Below are 18,281 nucleotides of genomic sequence, written 5' to 3'. Positions count from 1 at the left end.
TGTCTTCTATTCAGATCCCTTGGGACCAGAAATTGGATTATTTTGGACATTTAGAATGGGTTGTGGGCATGAGAACTAAACCACCCCAAGTCTAGCTTAGTAGATCTGCTAATACTCTCCTTTCCTTTCTCTCTCAGCCTTGACTGGACAGATGCTGCATTCACTCCTGGTCATTCATCTCTTAACCTGCCCTAGGCCCTCCAGGTGCCTTGCCATCTTCAGGATGAAGTTCTGTACTGTGGCTTCCAAGTTTCTCTCTAATCGGCTGCATCTGTTCTCTAGCCTCACCCCCACCCCATCTATGGTTCCCAACTCTGGGTCTTCTCCAAGCCCTCAGCCCTGTGCCTGACTGCCAAGCTCTGTCAGGAATGATCTTACCGAATTGTTTCTTGGTGCCAGGCTATGTACGTGCTGTTCTTGCTGTGTCAGTTGCCCTTCCTATGCCTTTTGCCTTATTGATACCCAGGTTCCACTGCTAGGAAATCCACACTGACATTCTCACCCTTGCTTGGGCCTTCTGTAATGTTCTAGCTACCCTTACCTGTCACTGTCCTAACCTGGTTGACTGTGACCAGCGTAGAAATACAACCTATGGTGTATATTTAATTAAAAACTTTCTTGTGAACTGGGTGTGGTAGTATATGCCTTGAATCCCGGCATTCGCGAAGTGGAGGCAGGTGGATCTCAGACTTTAAGGCCAGCCTGGTCTATAGAGAAAGTTCCAGGATAACCAAGAAACCTTACACAGAGAAACCCTGTCTCGAAAAACCAAAACAACAACACTAAAAACTTTCTGGTAGTCACAATTAAAAAAAAAAACTAAGAAAAGAAACAAGTGAAATTCCTTTCTTTGTGGTGCTGGAGGTTGTACCAGGGCCTCTCACACCTCCTCAGCTAGTGCTTTACTACTGAGCAGCAGCACCATTGGAAGCAGGTGAAATAATGGCGTATGCTATTTAGCTTAATATTTCCGTATGTGATTTTAGCAAAATCCATAGGAAAACTTGTGATAAGATATTTTTATCTTTTAATCTTCCTTAGTCTTTGAATCTGGTGTGAGTTTTTACACTTGGATTGCTTCTCACTTTGGGCAAACTTCATTTCAACCTATACCTAATGGTTGTGTGTTGGGCGGTGGAGGTATTGGTTGTTAACATACACTCACCAGATGAGCTAGAGTCCTGGTTTAGAACAGGAACTAGATTTTGTTTGTAACCCAGTTCTTAGCCTAATGTCTGGGGCAGAATAGGAGCAGAGTGGCATTTGTCAAATCACTGAGTGAAAAGTGATTCTTTGAGGGGCTGCTTCTCTCCCCCTGTTACATGTGGGATCCTGAAGCTCAGCTGAAATGAATGGTCTTGGGTCACAGAAAAGTCTGTGATAAATCAGACTTAACTCCAAGCTTCCTGAATCCAAAGTCTGTTCTGCCTTCTGACTAGTCTGAACTAATTGAACTGAGTATCCAAGGGGCTCTTGCAGAGCTTCTGGCTTTGAACTGGCCCTTCTGGGCTATTCTGGGCTGGATGAGTCCTCATTAGGTGACCACAGTAGGAGACGATAGTTCCTATGATGAAATCATACTTTTCATTTTAATATACTGCTTTCTGAGCACCCTTCTCAGGGGAATTTGCAAGCCTCATGTTTATAGCCTAAACTGAGCACAGTTTGTCCTTGAATTTTTGTTGCATTAGGTCAGGGTGTACCTGACCCAAGCTTATTGAATATCGAGTTGCTCTAGCACATGGCCAATAAGTGCTTGCTACTGTGTTAGGAGCAGACTGGAAGAACATGTTTAGCCATAAGCATAGTTTGATTTTCACCATCATGTATGCCAGAAGAAACAGTCTGGAGAGAGGATGGAAGGGTGAAATCAGATGAGGGAGAGGGCTAACTTGGATCCAAGGTATTCTTATACTGGGAAGCTTTAGGAGAACCATGAGTCCTTAGTTAGCAAAGTATTTGCCTTGTAAAAGACCTGAGTTTGATCCTCAGAACCCACAAAAAAGTGCTAGACATGGTGATGCATGCTAGAGAAGCTGAGATCAGAGAATCCCTGGGTCTGGCTAGTTAGCCAGCCGAGCCTAAATCTGAGAAACCAAGGGCCCCGAAACAAGACAAGACAAAACAGCCAAGGCAGATGGCTCCTGAGGAGTGACTCCAGGTTAACATCTCGGGTCCAGATGTGTGAACATCCTTGGACGTGTGCCCACACTCAAATGTGCCCCTGACCTGAATGTGCACACATATTTGAAGATGTATGTGCCTCTGACCTGAATGTTCTCACATATTTGAAGATGTAGTTTCTATGCCATGAAGCTTGTCCATTCAGTGTGAACTGCTGTATGTAAATAAGCTGTTTATAGCTGTGTGCCAAGATCACTGTCATCCATCCAGTTTAGCACATTTCTGTTATTTGAAGAGAAACCTTGTATCCACCAGCAGTCCTTCCTCATTTGTCACCCCAACGCCAACTCAGGCACACTTGCCCACAGTATTTTTTATTCTGTAGATTTATCTATTCCCATGCACCTTATAATGCACATTCTTTTGTGTGACCCAGGTGCAGCATGAGTCACAACTTCTTTCTTTTCGTTAAGTAATATTTCATTGTACCCATGTGCTACACTTTGTGCATGTTAATGGATGTTTCTATTTTTTTGTTCATCGTGAACATTGCTATGAAGCTTCATTTGTATATGAGTTTTGTGTGGACTTGAGTTCTCAGTGGTCTTTGGTTCAGCCCACGAGTAGAACTCCCAGGCTACATGGGAACTCTGCTTATTATTTGGAGGACTGCCAAGCACAGTTCAAAAGGGGCACCATTTTGTCTCTCACCAGCAGTGTCCCTAAGGTTCTGGGTTTTTACACTTCACCAGCAGTTTTCATTGTCTGGGTTTTTCACTCAGGCCATCCTTGCAGAGGTGATATGATATGTCATTGTGGAATTGATTGTGTACTGCTTGATGACAATACATAACTTTTCATGTGCTTTTTAGTCATTTGTATTTTCTTTGGTGACGTGTCAGATTTTTTTTTTTTTTTGCCCAGTTTTAAAAATGTGAACTATTTCAGCTCTGCAATTTAATTTCTTAGTATCTGCCCTCAAGGCGTCCTCAATGAGACCAGTGTACAATATTCATATAGTGTAGTTTTTAAAAGAATGACTTGAAAACAGGTTGAGTTTTAGCAGGGGACCAGGTGAATACACATCCCTTCAAAAGTATCTTTCAGACCTTTGCAACACACTGCTGCCTCTTGAAAGTCAGCTTTCTAGGTTACAGCAGAGCCTTTTAAACGTAGGATAGAACAGAGTTTCAGGCATGAAGGGATTCTTTTATGGATCATTGCCAGTGACATTCAAAAATGACTGCTGTAGAATGTGTAGTGGCATTGCAGTTGTGGACACAGAGACCAAATCTTCAGGACCAGTTTGTAGTCAGAAGAAAGGTGGGTACAGAGTCACACAGTTTGATCGCATGGTGTGTGTGTGTGTGTGTGTGTGTGGTGTGTGCACCATAGTGTGTTTATCTGTGTGTATGTGTCTGTGTGTGTCTGTGTGTACACCGTAGTGCGTTTATCTGTGTGTATGTGTATGTTGTATGTGTGTATGTTGTATGTGTATGTGTGTAGGTATATGCACTATAGTGTTTATCTGTGTGTATTTGTATGTGTGTGTATGTTGTATGTGTATGTATGTGTGTGTTGTATGAGTATATGTGTGTGTACACTTGAATGTGTCTGTCCATTTGTGTCCTGTCATGCATTTTGCTTTAGTTATTGCTCACCACCTTTACATTTGGGGTCCTTTTAAAATTCATTTTATTTATCATTATTTTTTAATTATAGAAAACAAAAGCAATATTTAAAAAGTTAAACCCACTCAGAAAGTGGTGGCTGAACTTGACTTTAGTTTTTAAAATTCAGTTTTGAAAATGGAGTTTGTCTTGTTAGTGATGCTTATGGGAAGAAATAGAAAATTAAGATGAGGAAAACATGTCTCTCTGCAAGTAATACCTTTGGATCTTTGTAATATTTTCTTGCTGTTAATGCTTTGTAGCTCACCAAATTTTTTAAAAAGATGTACAATGTCTTTATATGTGTTTTTTTCTATGATTGAAGACATGTTCTACTTAGGTTTCCCCCATTACTTTTATCCTGACCTACTTTAAGTGCTCATTTCTTGATGTTGGATTTTTGTATTTTCAAGTTTTTCTTGGTGTCCTGATTCTGAAGGTCTTGTTTCTCTTCAAAGTTGATCAAGAGTTGTCTGAGAGAGAAATTTTTATGGAGTTAAGAGGCAATAATAGAAACTTGCCCTGGAGTTATGCCGAGCTTCCTTTAAATCTTATTTTCAAATTATTTTAATCGGAGTAACTATTGTGATGAAACATCATAACAAAAGCAATTGGGGAGGAAAGGAATTATTTTATTTACACTCTCAAGTAACTGTCCATCACTGAGGAAAATCAGGGCAAGAGCTTAAAACAGGGTGGGAACTTGGAAGAGAAGCTGATGCAGGGGTCACGGAGGGGTGCTGCTTACTTGCATCTCATGGCTTGCTCAGCTTGCTTGCTTATAGAATCCAGAACCACCAGCCTATGGATGGCACAGCCTACAGTGGGCCGGGTCCTCCCCCATCAGTCCCTAATTAAAAAAAACGTTATAGCGGGGTCTTATGGGGGCATTTTTTTTTCATTGAAGTTGCCTCTTTCAGATAAGTTTGGCTTGAGTCAAGCTGACATGAAACTAGTTAGCACAGACATAAAAGGCCCGGATTCTAGGCTCGGTCTGTTACTTTGCTGCCATCTGACTGGAAGAGACACTAAAATTATCCAGGCCTCAGAGCCTTTCTTTAGAAAATGCATGCTCCTTCAGGGAGTTGGCTTTTGGAACAAGTGTAAATATTTTATAACTTGTAAAGCACTTATGAGTGAGAATGACAGTGATGCCCTGCTCTTGTTTGTGAAGCATCCTAGTATGCCAGGCATATTGCTGGGTACCCTATGCCTTTTTTTTAAAAACAGACTGTTTCTCTGAAGTAACTGGTATTCTGCTGGAGTGGAAGGCCGTGAGGCTGGAAAAGATGCAAGCAGGACTTACAACAGACTGCAGAGGAATGTCTGTTGTAGTTTAGATTTCTGTCACTGTTCACAAATACTCACTGACCCCTTAGACAATGACAGTGTCTTAGGTCAGTAACTTCTACATTTTTGATGTTCCCCAAAGTCTGATTTTGTGCCTGTATTAATTACTTTTCTGTCGTTGTGATAAGAGACTATGGCCAAGGCAACTTATAGAAAAGTTTATTAGGGGCTCATGGTTTTAGAAGGTTAGAGTCTGTGCCCATCATAGGGAGCATGGCAACAGGCAGGCAGACAGACATGGCACTGAAGCAGTAGCTGAGAGCTCATGTCTTAAGACACAGTCACTGGACAGAGAGAGGGAGATTAGGAATGATGTGAGCTGTTGAAGCCATAAAGCCTTCCCCCAGTGACATACCTCCAGTAAGGTCACACCTGCTAGTCCTTCCCAAGCACTTTCACTGACTGGGACCAAGAATTTAAGTATGTGAGCCTATAGGGGTCATTCTTATTCAAACCAGCACAGTTTCTAATTCCCAGAAGTTTAACTTTTGATGCGATGACCAGTTGATGATGTCTAACAGATAAAGTCAGACTCTAAGTGGTTTATAACTGTCATAGTGCCTCCACTTAGTACATACTTCTAGAGTGAACAGCGAAATGACTGTCCCCCATGAATGTCCCTCAGCTGTGAGAGCTGGAAGGCAGTTCTAAAGCTAGAGCTCCAAAGCCTAATTTCAACTCTTCCTGTCTCCTGGGCAGCTCAGTGCCTTAGTCCTTCTTAGCCACAGCCCAATACTGTTCCATGAGGTTCAGACTGCCCTACAGGGCCCTTTTGTTCAAGTGCTAGTTCAACTTTCATCCCACTGTGTTCTTTCCTAGTGGCCTTCACCCTGTTCTACCAAGTGATCTGGATGTCATCAGTGACACTACTGGCTTGGGAAATGGAGGTAAGTGTACATGCCCAGAAGTAAAGGGGAGCAGGCTGAGACCATGAGCATCTGTGACCTGACACAGTATATTGTCCTGGGGCCTAGGGCCTACCTGGCCTGACACCCAGTGGGCACTCAGCATCTTGTACACGTTGTGTCTTAATTGGCTCTCAACCTTCTTCATGTTTAAACTGGAGTGTGGGAGATTGCACTCTGGGTTTTGCATTCTTCATCATTTTCATTCTGAAAGAAGTACATGCTATCCGAAGTAAGTGGGGAGTGCTGATAGTTTGCCTTGTTGAATTATCTTTGAGATACTTTCACTTGTGCTTTTTTTCTCTTCTCTAAAATTATGAGATACAAACAAACAGAAGCTTTGGAAGACAGACAGAATGAGAAGGTTTATTTCTAGGAAACACTATTACTTAATAGGCCATCCCCAGGTTTTCCTCTGGGACCTGGTAAGTTTTCCTTGAAACAAAGTGTCCAGTGAATAGAAAGTTCTGAGGCCTACCCTTAATTCAGCACACGTTGTACTTGCACTTCTTGCCAGACTCTGGTTAAGCATTGGGATTCAACATGGAATGCCAGTGCCTTCAGACGGAGAACAGACAGACGAGAAGTTTCTCTGATAAATCCATTGATGCAGGTTAGAACAGAGAAGAGTTAGGTGCTGTGAGAGGAATGGGAGAGTAAGGGAGTCAGGTGAGCATTTCCCAAGAGACTGGTCACTGGAGCCGAGACTTGGCACTGAACTGAGGTAGGGGAAGGACGGGATGAAAGTCCCTGACACAGGTGACTGAGCACCGACTGAGGACAGAAAACAAACCTCTGTGCTCCTCAGCCAGACGTACAGGGCTCTGCACACTCTCTCTGCTCCCAGTTGGCCTGTGCCTGGGGCCTTCTCTTCTGCCTGCAGCTGCCTGCTGAGTTGAGAACTCAGCTCAAAGCACACCACCTTCTTTGCCTCTCCCTGGTTACTTCATCCTCTCTCCTCTGAGCATTATATATATTCACTTTTCTTATTCCTTTTAGCCCCTGTCTTAGGGTTTTACTGCTGTGAACAGAGACCATGACTAAGGAAAGTCTTATAAAGGACAACATTTAATTGGGGCTGGCTTACAGGTTCAGAGGTTCAGTCCAGTATCATCATGGCAGCATCCAGGCAGGCATGGTACAGGAGGAGCTGAGAGTTCTGCATCTTCATCTGAAGGCTGACTTCCAGGCAGCTAGAGTGAGGGTCTTAGCCCACGCCTATGACACACCTACTCCAACAGGGCCACACATTCTAATAGTGCCATTCCCTCGACTGAGCATATACAAACCTTGACAACATCTATGCAAGTATACAGAAGCAAACATGTTCTCACCCATCTGTACTCTTCCCATCCCGGCCAAAGACCAGGGCCTGGTTTTGGCCTGGGTTATCCCAGTGTCATTGCAGCTGTTCCCATTGTTCCTCTCCTGAACTCCTCAGTGTCTGTTCTCAGAAAGGCAGCCAGAGGGAGCCTTAATCTGTTCACATTGCTTTCAGTCCTCCAAACAGCAGTGCATCAGTTAGCCGAGCCTGCAAGACCAGCCCTCCTGCTTTACTTTTCTCCATCCCAAATCACCTTTTAGCCTAGCACATGATCACCCAGTTGTTTTGTTTCTTTCCTTCCTCTAGAATAGATCTATTTGTTTCTTGGTGTAGGTAGACCCAGAAAGTCTTGGCAGGAAGCAGCTTCTCAGTGCAGCTTTGTCAGAGAGTGAATGTTCAGTCACTTGATACACACTAACCAGCATCATGACATTTGTTTTCTTCTGCTTTGCCCACTTGCCTGGGAAGCTGGTGCAGGTGCACTGTCCCCTTCACTATTGTTTCCCAAAGTGCAGACTGGTGCTCAGTGCAGGGCAGGGCAGGTGTGTGGTAAATGTTTAATGAATTAAAGAAGCTCTGCAGAGACTGGGTCCCAGCAAGGCCTGTGGTCAGCAGGGTTGGAGTTTCCCACCATTGCCTGCTTTTGTAAGAACAAACTTTTCTTGGAACATAGGCTCTGTGTTTATGATTCACTTTATGAGGCTGTTGTCCTCGTGTGGCAGTAGATGTTGTAGAGACATGACGGATTTTCGGCTGTGCGTGTGGCCTACAAAGCCTGGAATAGTCATTGGTGTTTTATGAAAGCGTTTGCTAACTCTGCTGTCAAGTCAGTCAGGCTGCCTCAGTTACTGACGTGTGAGGAGGAATGACATGCTTTGTCACATGTCCCATGTAAGTTTTGGGTTTATCCCTTGACATATGTGGTTACATCAGAGCCAATGTAAATACTTTGTCAATATTGAGAATAATTTAACTTGGAGCATTCTTTGAACTCACATCAGTAAAGACCAGCAAGCAGGAAGTTGCCCACAAGGCTACTCTGACTCTCTTCTGGGCTCTCAGCCCCAGCAGGAATGCCATACAGCCTGCTTGTTTGATGATTTCCTTTGTGTGTTTAATCTTTCTATAGTGCTCCCAATCATGTCAGAAGAAAAGGTCTCTCCCACCAGAGCCCGGAACATGAAGGACTTTGAAAACGTAAGTGAAGACACCAACTCATTATCCCTTTCTAAAAGGTCATGTCAGCTCCCACCATGTAGCCAGGCTTGGGAGAGAGGTGTTTCTTGAGAACTGTTTGAGTAATGTCAGAGGCAAAGGGATGCCATATTGTGGGGCTTGATGGCCCAAGGGTGTTTTCTGTGAGGCTTTTACATGCACACACAAGTTGTTTCATACACGTTTTGGTAGGTTCTGCCTGGTAATTGGCTTGTTTCTGCTGTATTGTAGATGAGAGGGTTGCTCTATTGTGTGGTGAAATAGAGCTGACAATATCATAGACACAGGATTCATAAGCCCTCATTGGTCCTGGCTGCAACTCTGAGGTACTTTATATTGGCCCCATTTTACAAAGGGGTTGTCAAAGTAGGGGAGACTGATTTATGGTCAGATACTAAATACGTAAAAGACAGAAGTGGGATTCAAATTCACTTTTTAGAAATGAATATTTTTGTTGGTTGGTTTGTTTTTTGAGGCAAGCTTTCTCTGTGTATCCCTGGCTGTCCTGGAACACGCTCTGTTGATTAGACTGGCCTCAAACTTGGAGATCTGCCTGCTTTTGCCTCTTAAGTGCTGGGATTAAAGGTGTGAGCCACCATCGCCTGTCTGAAAATGATTATTCTTTTGAGATTTTTCTTAATTCATCTTTTGAATGTGTGGTATGTGTATGTTTTTTATGTATGTGTGTGTATGCATATGAGTGTGCAGGTGTTATGTTTGTGGGTATATGTAATGGCCAGAGAGAGAGGGCAGGTATTTCCCTCTGTCACTGACTGTCTTATTCCCTTGGAGACAGGATTGCTCACTGAATCAGAAGCTTGCCTTTCCACCTAGGCTGAGTAGCAAGACCCCAGGATCTGTCAATCCTGATAACGCAATGATTAAGAGCATCTCAGTCTCTCCCAGTGCTGGGCTTATAGGCATGCATAGCCCTGCCTAGTTTTATTTATTTTTAAGCTCCAAAGTTGATTTTAGTAGAGGAATTTACAATACCTGTATCCAAGTTCCTGTATTAAGATAGGCTTTTATCCACTAAAACCTTCTTTAGATATAATAGTACTCACAAAACAATGGTTTTCATTAATGACTTGAGTGAAAATTTCCATTCTCCATTTTGGCTGGCTGGCTTTCTTTCCTCCCTCCCTTCCTCCCTCCCTCCCTCTCTTCCTCCGTCCTGTCTCCACTCCTTTACTGATTATATGGGAACTTTACTGAGCACAATCACTTCCCAGTCCTTCCAGTTCTGACTCCCAACCCTTGGGAACCCCCCCCCACCCCCCAAGAAGAAAGAAAAAAGAAAAACCAACCAACAAACCAACCAACAAAGCAATAGGTTCAGTTTGTGTTATCAGGCAGTGGAGCATGCTCAAACTTTTAGTGGCCTGTTCTTTAAAGAGAACTGAGTCCTTCCCTTTCGCACCCCCGACAGACGTCTCTATACCTTGGAGAGCTACACTTCAGCATCCTTATCCCAATTTTTAAGAGTTCTCTTCAATCCTACTCAGTCTTTTTAAGTGGGTACTGGGGATTTGAATTTAGGTCCCGATGCAGTGGTATCCTAGCCACACAGTAAAGCTGCCTCCCTGCCCCCCAGTTCACTCAAACATTATAGCTCTGCTACACTGCCCCTCCCCTTGCGTTTTGTCAACGTTGTGGGTGGTGAGTGGCGTGCGAGTAGCCTGTACCCAGCGTTGTGTTGTAATTGTCAGAGAATGGACTCCTGGTGACAGATTTGATTTTGAAGCTCAGGCATTGTGCTTTTCATTTGTTAGCAGAGGGGGTTTGTCGTCAAGTAACAGGAAAATAAGGTTATTTTCCAAATTCCAATTCTCTTTAACAAGTTACCTGCTCAACGCTCTCATTTATCATGAGAAGAATTAGAGCCTTCTTCATCTGTAACCAAATGAAATCCACACCGTGCAGGACACAGGAGATACTTATCAGAGAGAAGATGGAGGACACGGAGGGAAGGACGCCTACAATTATGCCTCTCTCCCCCCAGTTGTCTTTGCAGAACAGAGTGCTGCTGTCTCTGGATTTAATTTAGAATACTCATTACTGCTAATAGTTATCTGCAAACCACCAGTGACCAATTGAAGAAATGACTTGTCAGATCTCTAATGGAAACAAGTCATTTTTGAGCTCTGAGTTGTTATAATTTCAGCTGTACACGCGCTGTTATGCTGTGGGGTCCGGGGCCTGAACTGAATGAGACTTGCTTGTTCCTCATCGTGTATAATTAAAATATGCTGTTAAATGTTTCTTCCTGTTTGATCACACGAGTAAGAATAGGTGCTGTTTATTAGGCTCTGGCTCTGAGCAGGGCGCTTTAAGTTTGAACCTCTTCATAGATGTTTCTTTAATATTAAAGCAGATTTATAAGAACAAGAGTTATTATTTATTGTCAAAGAACACAGTTTTAAATGGCATTACCAGATTAGGAAATTTTACAGCATTGCATAGTTTTGGATTCACATCTGACTTTTGAACCCTAATGAACCCTAAATCCTGCTCTGTTTAAGATTTATAAGAGACTGAGGCTTGGGCATGTGATGCGGCAAAGGTGATCTCAGAGGACCTTAGTAGTAACCACAATTTCTCTGGATGGACTGTATGTTGATCCCCTTTTGCTGGCGACTTTTGGCCAGCTGCTTAACCTCTCTGTGTGTCCCCTCCTTTCCAATAGGCTGTTAGGAGGATGAAGCCTCTGTCCAAGTGTCAAGTATACCCATGTGTCAGCTGGCCCTCCTTCTCCTTACTGTCCAATTATTGCCGTTTTTCTCAGCTCTGCTGTGTGATTGAAGTTTCTCTTGCTCAGACTGTTCTTGATGGCCAAAATCTCATTTTTCTTGAAGGTGAGGGAGAGCTTTCTATGCCAATATGTTTTAGGATTTATGTTTTTTTCTTTATGGCTGTGGTCCTTTGGCTGCTGTTAGGTTTTTATGGCATTAATATTTTTTATTGTAGCATTTTTGAGAGCAAATTCTGCAGCTGAAATTGAAATGACCACACTGTTCTCACTGTCTCCCTTTCAGGTCTTTATAAGTCACTGAAATTTTTCATTTGGCCTGAGCTACATTTTGTGGCTCAGGCCTTCAATCTCTGTGGCGATATTCTGAGCTTCCTGGGAGATGCTTATCGGAAAGAACCTGGCATCTAAAGTGGGTTTTAGAGGGGCATGAATGTTAAAGGGAGGCAGAATTCTTTTGAGTTAAAGGGGAACCACCTGCTTTTCTTGTTCTAGTCTTGGGTGACTACTGTGTGAATGTCAGCATTTAACAAGTTTAGTAAGACATTGATATTGATCCTGTTGTGGTTTTGCCCAGAGTTTATCTGTTCAATAAATGGTTTTACATGGACAAGCCAGGCTGTCTCCTGGGGGCTGGGGAATCTTCAGTGGGTTCTGCCTAGGTAATTTTTTCTGTCATGGTCTGATTGGGAAGATGGCTAGGAAGACAGTGCAGTGATGTAGTGCATGAGTAAACACTTCCTTGGATGTTAGGGAGAGACAGAGCTTGGAGAACACTGCGTACGAAAACTCACATTGCAGAATTGTGAGAACATGCTAATCAAATCAGGAAACTGGGAATGTTTTGCTCAGAATGGGAACATCTCAAGGAAATGAAGCCTGGAAGTAGGTGGGGCTGTTATTTCTTGACTGGTACACTACTGATTGTTGACTTGAAGAGGAAAGAGGGCCAGTGATAGATGGGGAAGTAAATAACCAGAAATTATGTTTTCAAAAGATTATTCGTCTGTGAATGTGAGGAGGAAAGTTTTAAGGGGAACGAGGCTGGGGACAAGGTTAGTGGGGATCTTACGTCTAGTATAGAAGGAGCAGGTCCAGACCCTAGGGCATGGAAGAGATAAAAGTAGAGTGTGGTCCAAGCATAGAGGCAAGGGATGCAGAGGGTAGGGTGAGAGCATGAGCTGAGAGACATGAGGAGTGGAGTCAGAATATGGGGTGAGAAAGGGGACTGGAGAGTGAGGTCTTATAGAGGGCAAAGATGCAGAGAGTGGGTTAGAGCATGAGAAGAGAGCTGCAGAGAATGGTGTCACAGCCTAAGAAGAGATATGTGAGTGGGGTCAGAGCATGAGAAGACAGATGCAGACTGGGTTCAGAACAGACGTGTGGAGACGGGTCATAGCTGCAGAGCTGGAAGAGCTCTGATCATTTGACAAGCCAGGGGCTGGAAGGCTAGAGGGCTGGGCCCTCACGCAGGCTTTAAACCCAGGCTTTAAACCCAGGCTATTGACACAAGTGCTTCCTTGTGGCTTCACGGTGTTATGTGAACACTGACATGAACACCAGGCTCCTTCCTTTCATTATTGAAATGGGTACCTTGTTATCCACTGTCTGTATTAGCTGATGATAAAGTCAGCTATGCATATAGAAGATCTTAGGTAGGAAGATCTTAGGTTAGTAAAGCTATTTGGCTCACTAGGAGCCTGGCTTTTGGCCTTTTTGGGTGTTAGTGTAGTGAGGGCTTTGGACCAAATGGGGCTTGGTGAAGGAGGCATTTTGTGAAGGCCTGTGTTTATCTGCTGGGACCTGGATTAGACACTGACATCTCTCCCTTTAAAAAATGATTGTGGATGAGCGAGGAATATCTCACACTGGTGTGACTAGAATAGTTCAACTCTGGCTTTTGATAGGAAGCATCATGAGTACTTTTCATTTCAGTTGGCCCTTATGGAAGTATCCATGAGGGACCTGTGTTCACATGGGTGTGTTAGACCACATTTTTCTCCTGTGAGAGCTTCAGGTTTCTTATTTCTCATAGTTAAGTATGAGACTGTGCTACGTATCCTTGTGCATATTGTATAAGTCTTTGTGGGGTGGTAAATAACTGGAAAGCGAAGTTGTGGATGCCCTAAGCTTTAAATCAAAATCTCAAGGAGCTAACCATAGACCCTAGAGAAGAACTGACTTCCTACTGGGATCTTTGTCAAGGAATTAGGAGAAATCTAGGTAGGCAAGGCTGAAAAGCTAGTTTGTATTTTGTCCAGAGGCACCAGAGTTCTTATGTAAAGACCCTTATCCCAGGGTGTTAAAGCTTGGCCCAGCTGAGGCAGGTAGTCATATTTGAGTGTCTAATGTCATTGGCAAAGACGCTCATATCATGAAATTTGCTCAGTAACACCTGTGGTGTGGATCATTTGCTACCAGAAAGCAGCCTCCTTTTCTTCCACCCCGTACTTACAGCCCTTTAAGAATTGCTATGATGTGTGATCAGCATGGACTTGAAGGTGATAAAACCTGGGTTTTAGGTATGACTTGTGTTAGTAATTAGTGGCCTTGTATGGGTGGTGTCTAGAACCTCCTGTGAAAGTGGAGCTAATGGAGTCTTTCAGAGTTAACAGTTTTTGAGACTTGGTATAGAGAAAACCTAGCATGAAGTCTGGCCTGTGAAGAGTACACAAGAAAGACTAAAGCCTGCCCTCTGCTGAAGGTCTCTAGCCACTGCCCTTAGTTTTGCCTGTCGGTCTCGATTTTTTGCTGGTTCTTTTGCATTTCCTTGACCTTGGAATAAAATTTCGAATTTCTTGTTATGGTCCACAAGGTCCTACCCGATGTCGTTGGTCGGCGGCTCCCTGTTGCTTGGTGCTCACCATGTTTCTATCTCCATGACACCAAGTGCTCCATACATAGACTGCATTTCTCCACCATACCAGCTTCTTTGTGGTGAATGTCTTCACAGTTGCCCCACTCTGGCCTGGGACACTGTGTCCCTTTCCTTGTCTGTCTGGACCTTCATGTCTTAATTTTAGTTTGACCTTGTTAGAAAGGCTATCTATCCCTAATGCTGTGTCCTGATCCATTATTCTGTCGTTTAGCAATTACTCAGCACTCAGTCTCTTCAGTCAGGCTCTTACAACTGTTTGTCATTAAGTATGTATTTGTATACTTGCCTAACGTGTCACTGTTGCTACCCAACACTGGACCTAATAAAATAGTAGACTTTTAACAAGCACATGTTGTTTGACTGAGTTACTGCATGACATACTGAACCACTACGTTTTGATTGCTTCCTCTGTAAAATGGGAAACATAATATTTATCTCATAAGCTTGTGGTGAGGACAGTGTGTGGCATATAAGTTCTTCAAGAGATAGGTTGCTCTATGGTAGTTGTTAATAAAATGAATGGAGATAACACAGGGAGAGGGAGACAGATTATAATAGGATGGGCCTGCAGAACCAGAGTCACAGGAGGAAAAGCAGAATTGCAGACACGGAGGGGCTAAGAGTGGGAGCCCAGGAAAGAGTTTGGGGTGTAGGAGAGGAAGAAGAGTCTGGGTGAATATAGACGAGTGGAAGTGGCCAACCCAGAGCTGTAAAATGATAGTTACAGCCACTCTCTGTGGAGTTACCTGGACGATATGGTGTCTTTGCAGTGTCTGAGAGTCAAGTTTGGGTTTCAAGTGCTAATTTTTGGGCACAGAGGTTTGTGGAGTGACATAGCCTGGATTGAGCCTTTGGAGTTTCCATACTTCTGCATGTCCTGGCCATGCCCTCCAAAAACCTGGCCAGATGGTTGGCTGGGCAGTGTAAATTTTTACAATCTTTTTGAAGGCCATTTGGAAAGAGATTTTGATGGTAATAAAAATAAAATTACTCTTGAGCCCAATAATCCATTTTGGGGGAATTTATCCTAAACAACCAACCCACTGGCAGGGAAAGAAAAAAAAAAATCTCTGTTCATGAAGGTATTTGTTGCCACATTGTGTATAATTGTGAAAAATTGGGAACAAGGGAAATTACATTTTACATTTGTCGTCTCCTTGACTCTTTGAAGCATGCTTGTTTTGAGGCTATTTCATAAATGAGGAAATGGAGGTTGCAAAGTTGAAATGACTTGCCTGTGAGGCTGGTTTCAATTTAGACCTTATCTCTTAGGTTCTGAAGCCTATACACTTCTTACCACAGTGCAATGAAACGAGTGAACGCTCAGTAGAGTAATGCTGAGTAATTGACTCTCACTCAAGTCAGTGAGACTTCATGTAGTCTTTGTGTGTGTGCACACACACGCATTTGTGTGAATGCATGAGTGTGCTTATGTGTGTAAGTAGAGGTCAGAGGTCAACATGAAATATCATTTTCAATCTGCACCATCTGTTTTGAAAGAGAACTCTCACTTATCTTGGAGCTTACTGATACAGCTAGCAAGTGCTAGGAATTCTCCAGTCTTTACCTTCTTAGTCCTAGGATTGTTGACTTACACTGCCACCCTTGGCTTTTGAAAATGGGTGCTGGAATCAGACTTTCCATTTGCATGACAAGCAAGCATTTTGCTGACTGAGTTATCTCCCCAATCATAGTTTAGTCTTTTAAAGTGATAATTAGCACACATGTAGTACACAGACACATATGTAGGCAAAATATCTATATACAGTCTTAAAGTGATAATAATGTTTAGCTTCGCAGCAAAAGGAGCCATACCTCAGGTGTTCTATAATGTGAAAGCAATAACATCTACAAACTCAACTGTTGTGATGCTGTCAGTATTTGTTTAAGATCAGAGACAGAGAACTGTCTGCCGGGATGGTTGTGTTCCAGATCCTATCCAGTTATTTTATCCAGCTTCTTATCTAGATTTAATTTTATTTAAATTATATTTGTATGTATATGTGTCTGTGTGTAGGGATAGGAACATGTGGGTATGTACTCAAAGAGGCCAGAGGTATGGGATCCTTCCTGAGTTGGAGTTATCTGTGAGCTGCCTCATGCGGGTGCCAGGAATCAAACACAGATCTTTTGGAAGAACAGTGCGTGTCCCTAACCACTTAGCTATCTCTTTGGCCCTCAATTTTTGTTTTGTTTTGTTTTGAGACAGGTTTTTTCTTTTCCTTCTGTAGTCCCACAGCTGGCCTTGGACTCAGTATGTTGCCCAGGCTGGCTTTTAGCTCACTGTGATCATCTAGCGTCAGATGCCCACGTACTGGGGCTATTGGCGTGAGCTACCATACTCGGCTAGAATCCAGCTTTAAAATGATATTACTGCTGCAGTTTTGTTTGTGAATAAATAGCGTTTGCCGAGGAAAGTGTTCTTGATGGTTTGAAGACTCCAGGGAGTGTATTGGCATCAGAAACAAATTCCAAAGCATCCCCCTCATTTCACTAACTCATTTGGCTGCTGTTGGCAGAACATTCTTATACACACTATTGCTCACCAGAGATGAAGTTTGGGAGGCAAGAGTGCATGGGCTTCGTTATGTCTTGGTGAGGTATGACAGTATTTAGACATGCAAAGAGGGTAAAAAAAATGATAACCCAAAGCTGTGCTTATGGAGGGCTGCAGTGAGAAATGGCTCCTTTAAAAGCTCTGCACTGTTTACCGATTGCTAAGTGCTAGGCTTTGCCAGGTGCTTAGCTCATTTAGTTGTCACAACATCCCTTCAAGGTAATTGATTTTATCCTCATTTTATAGATGAGCCAACAGTGACTCAAAGATGTTAAAAAATCTTCCCAAAGTCACACAAGTCAGACACAGCAGCAGAGTGCTTTCTGTGACCCCGGAGCCCTTGTCTTGGAAGAATGACATTTTAGAGTGAGCTTTTGCTTGGGAGGCCTGGCAGACCAGGAAGCAGTGAGAAGAGGAGATATACTTTGCTTAGGTTTCTGCTGAGGTGGGCCTTGTAGTGGTCAACCTTGTCATTCCTGCTCATCATCCTAATCATCAACATCGCCATTATTTTTGTGCAGTGGCTTTTGTTTTTCTTTTCCTTTGGGTGGGGCTTGCAGCCAGCCAAGGCTTTTGATGGAGAATGGGAGCAGGCGGGAGCCAGTGTCTCCCAGAGGCAGATCTTGCAAATGGAAACCTCTCATTTCAGATGACTGCAGTTCCCAGCAATGTGAGCTGAAGGCTTCAAAGGGCTGGAATGCCGCAGACACAGTCCTGGTGTTAGATTACTTTTGAGCACTATGTTTCTATGTCATATTTGGTGGGTTTTATATTTGGGAGTGTTTATTCCTCTTGCGTGGTAAGCAGTTTTTAGTTCTTCCACATCCAGGTTTTACTTTTCCTCCTTGAATTTGTTTATCATAGAGAGGAAAATATGCACAGGGAAAACATTAATGTACTTTGAATTCTTTCCTGTAAAATCTCTTTCCCTCTCTTTGTATATTTGATGTGTGCACGTATGAGAGCAAGTGTGCATATATTATATGTGTATGCAAGTGTATCTGTGCAAATGTGTGTGTGTGTGAGAGTGAGTGTTCATGACTATAGGCATTTGTGCACCATGGTGTGTGTACATGAAAGTCAAATTAACCTAAGTGTTGCCTCGCCTCTTTACCTTGTTTACCGTGTTGTTGTTGGTGGTGGTTTTTTGTTTTTGTTTTTTTTGTTTTTTGTTTTTTTTTTGTTTTTGTTTTTTTTTGTTGTTGTTGTTGTTTTTCACTGTTTATTCCAGACTGCCTGGCCTAGGAACTTCCTGGGCTTCTTCTGTTTCCATCTCCTTCTCAATCATATGGGTGTACATAGGTTCTACTGAATCTGGATTTACATGAATTCTGGGGTCTTCTATGAGAAGCATTTTTACTCATTGAGCCATCTCGCAGCCCCTAATGTGTTTAAATTCCTACACTATGGTAAGTTCTTATATTCCTTATACTGGCCCATTTTTAGAGATGGAAGAACCGAGACTCACAGGCAGAATAAACATTTGTTTATTAATTTATTTATTCACTT

The 18,281-nt window shown here is 43.0% G+C and overlaps 1 protein-coding gene across 41 annotated transcripts in view; it reads left to right on the top strand.

The window, feature by feature from the left end:
* Nucleotides 1-18,281, top strand: part of Cdk5rap2 (CDK5 regulatory subunit associated protein 2) — a 168,690-nt gene that overhangs the window by 793 nt on the left and 149,616 nt on the right. For 33 of the 41 annotated variants that reach the window (XM_087660589.1, XM_087660584.1, XM_087660566.1 and 30 more), the window contains 2 exon segments: nt 5,964-6,031; nt 8,503-8,570. In XM_087660589.1, the coding sequence (XP_087516715.1) occupies nt 5,964-6,031; nt 8,503-8,570 (136 nt within the window). 41 annotated transcript variants of the gene reach the window in all.

Source organism: Rattus norvegicus, chromosome 5 (assembly GCF_021556685.1).
Source record: "Rattus norvegicus strain SHRSP/BbbUtx chromosome 5, alternate assembly SHRSP_T2T, whole genome shotgun sequence".
Lineage (NCBI taxonomy): Eukaryota > Metazoa > Chordata > Mammalia > Rodentia > Muridae > Rattus > Rattus norvegicus.
This window is presented reverse-complemented; position numbering and strand designations above follow the sequence as displayed.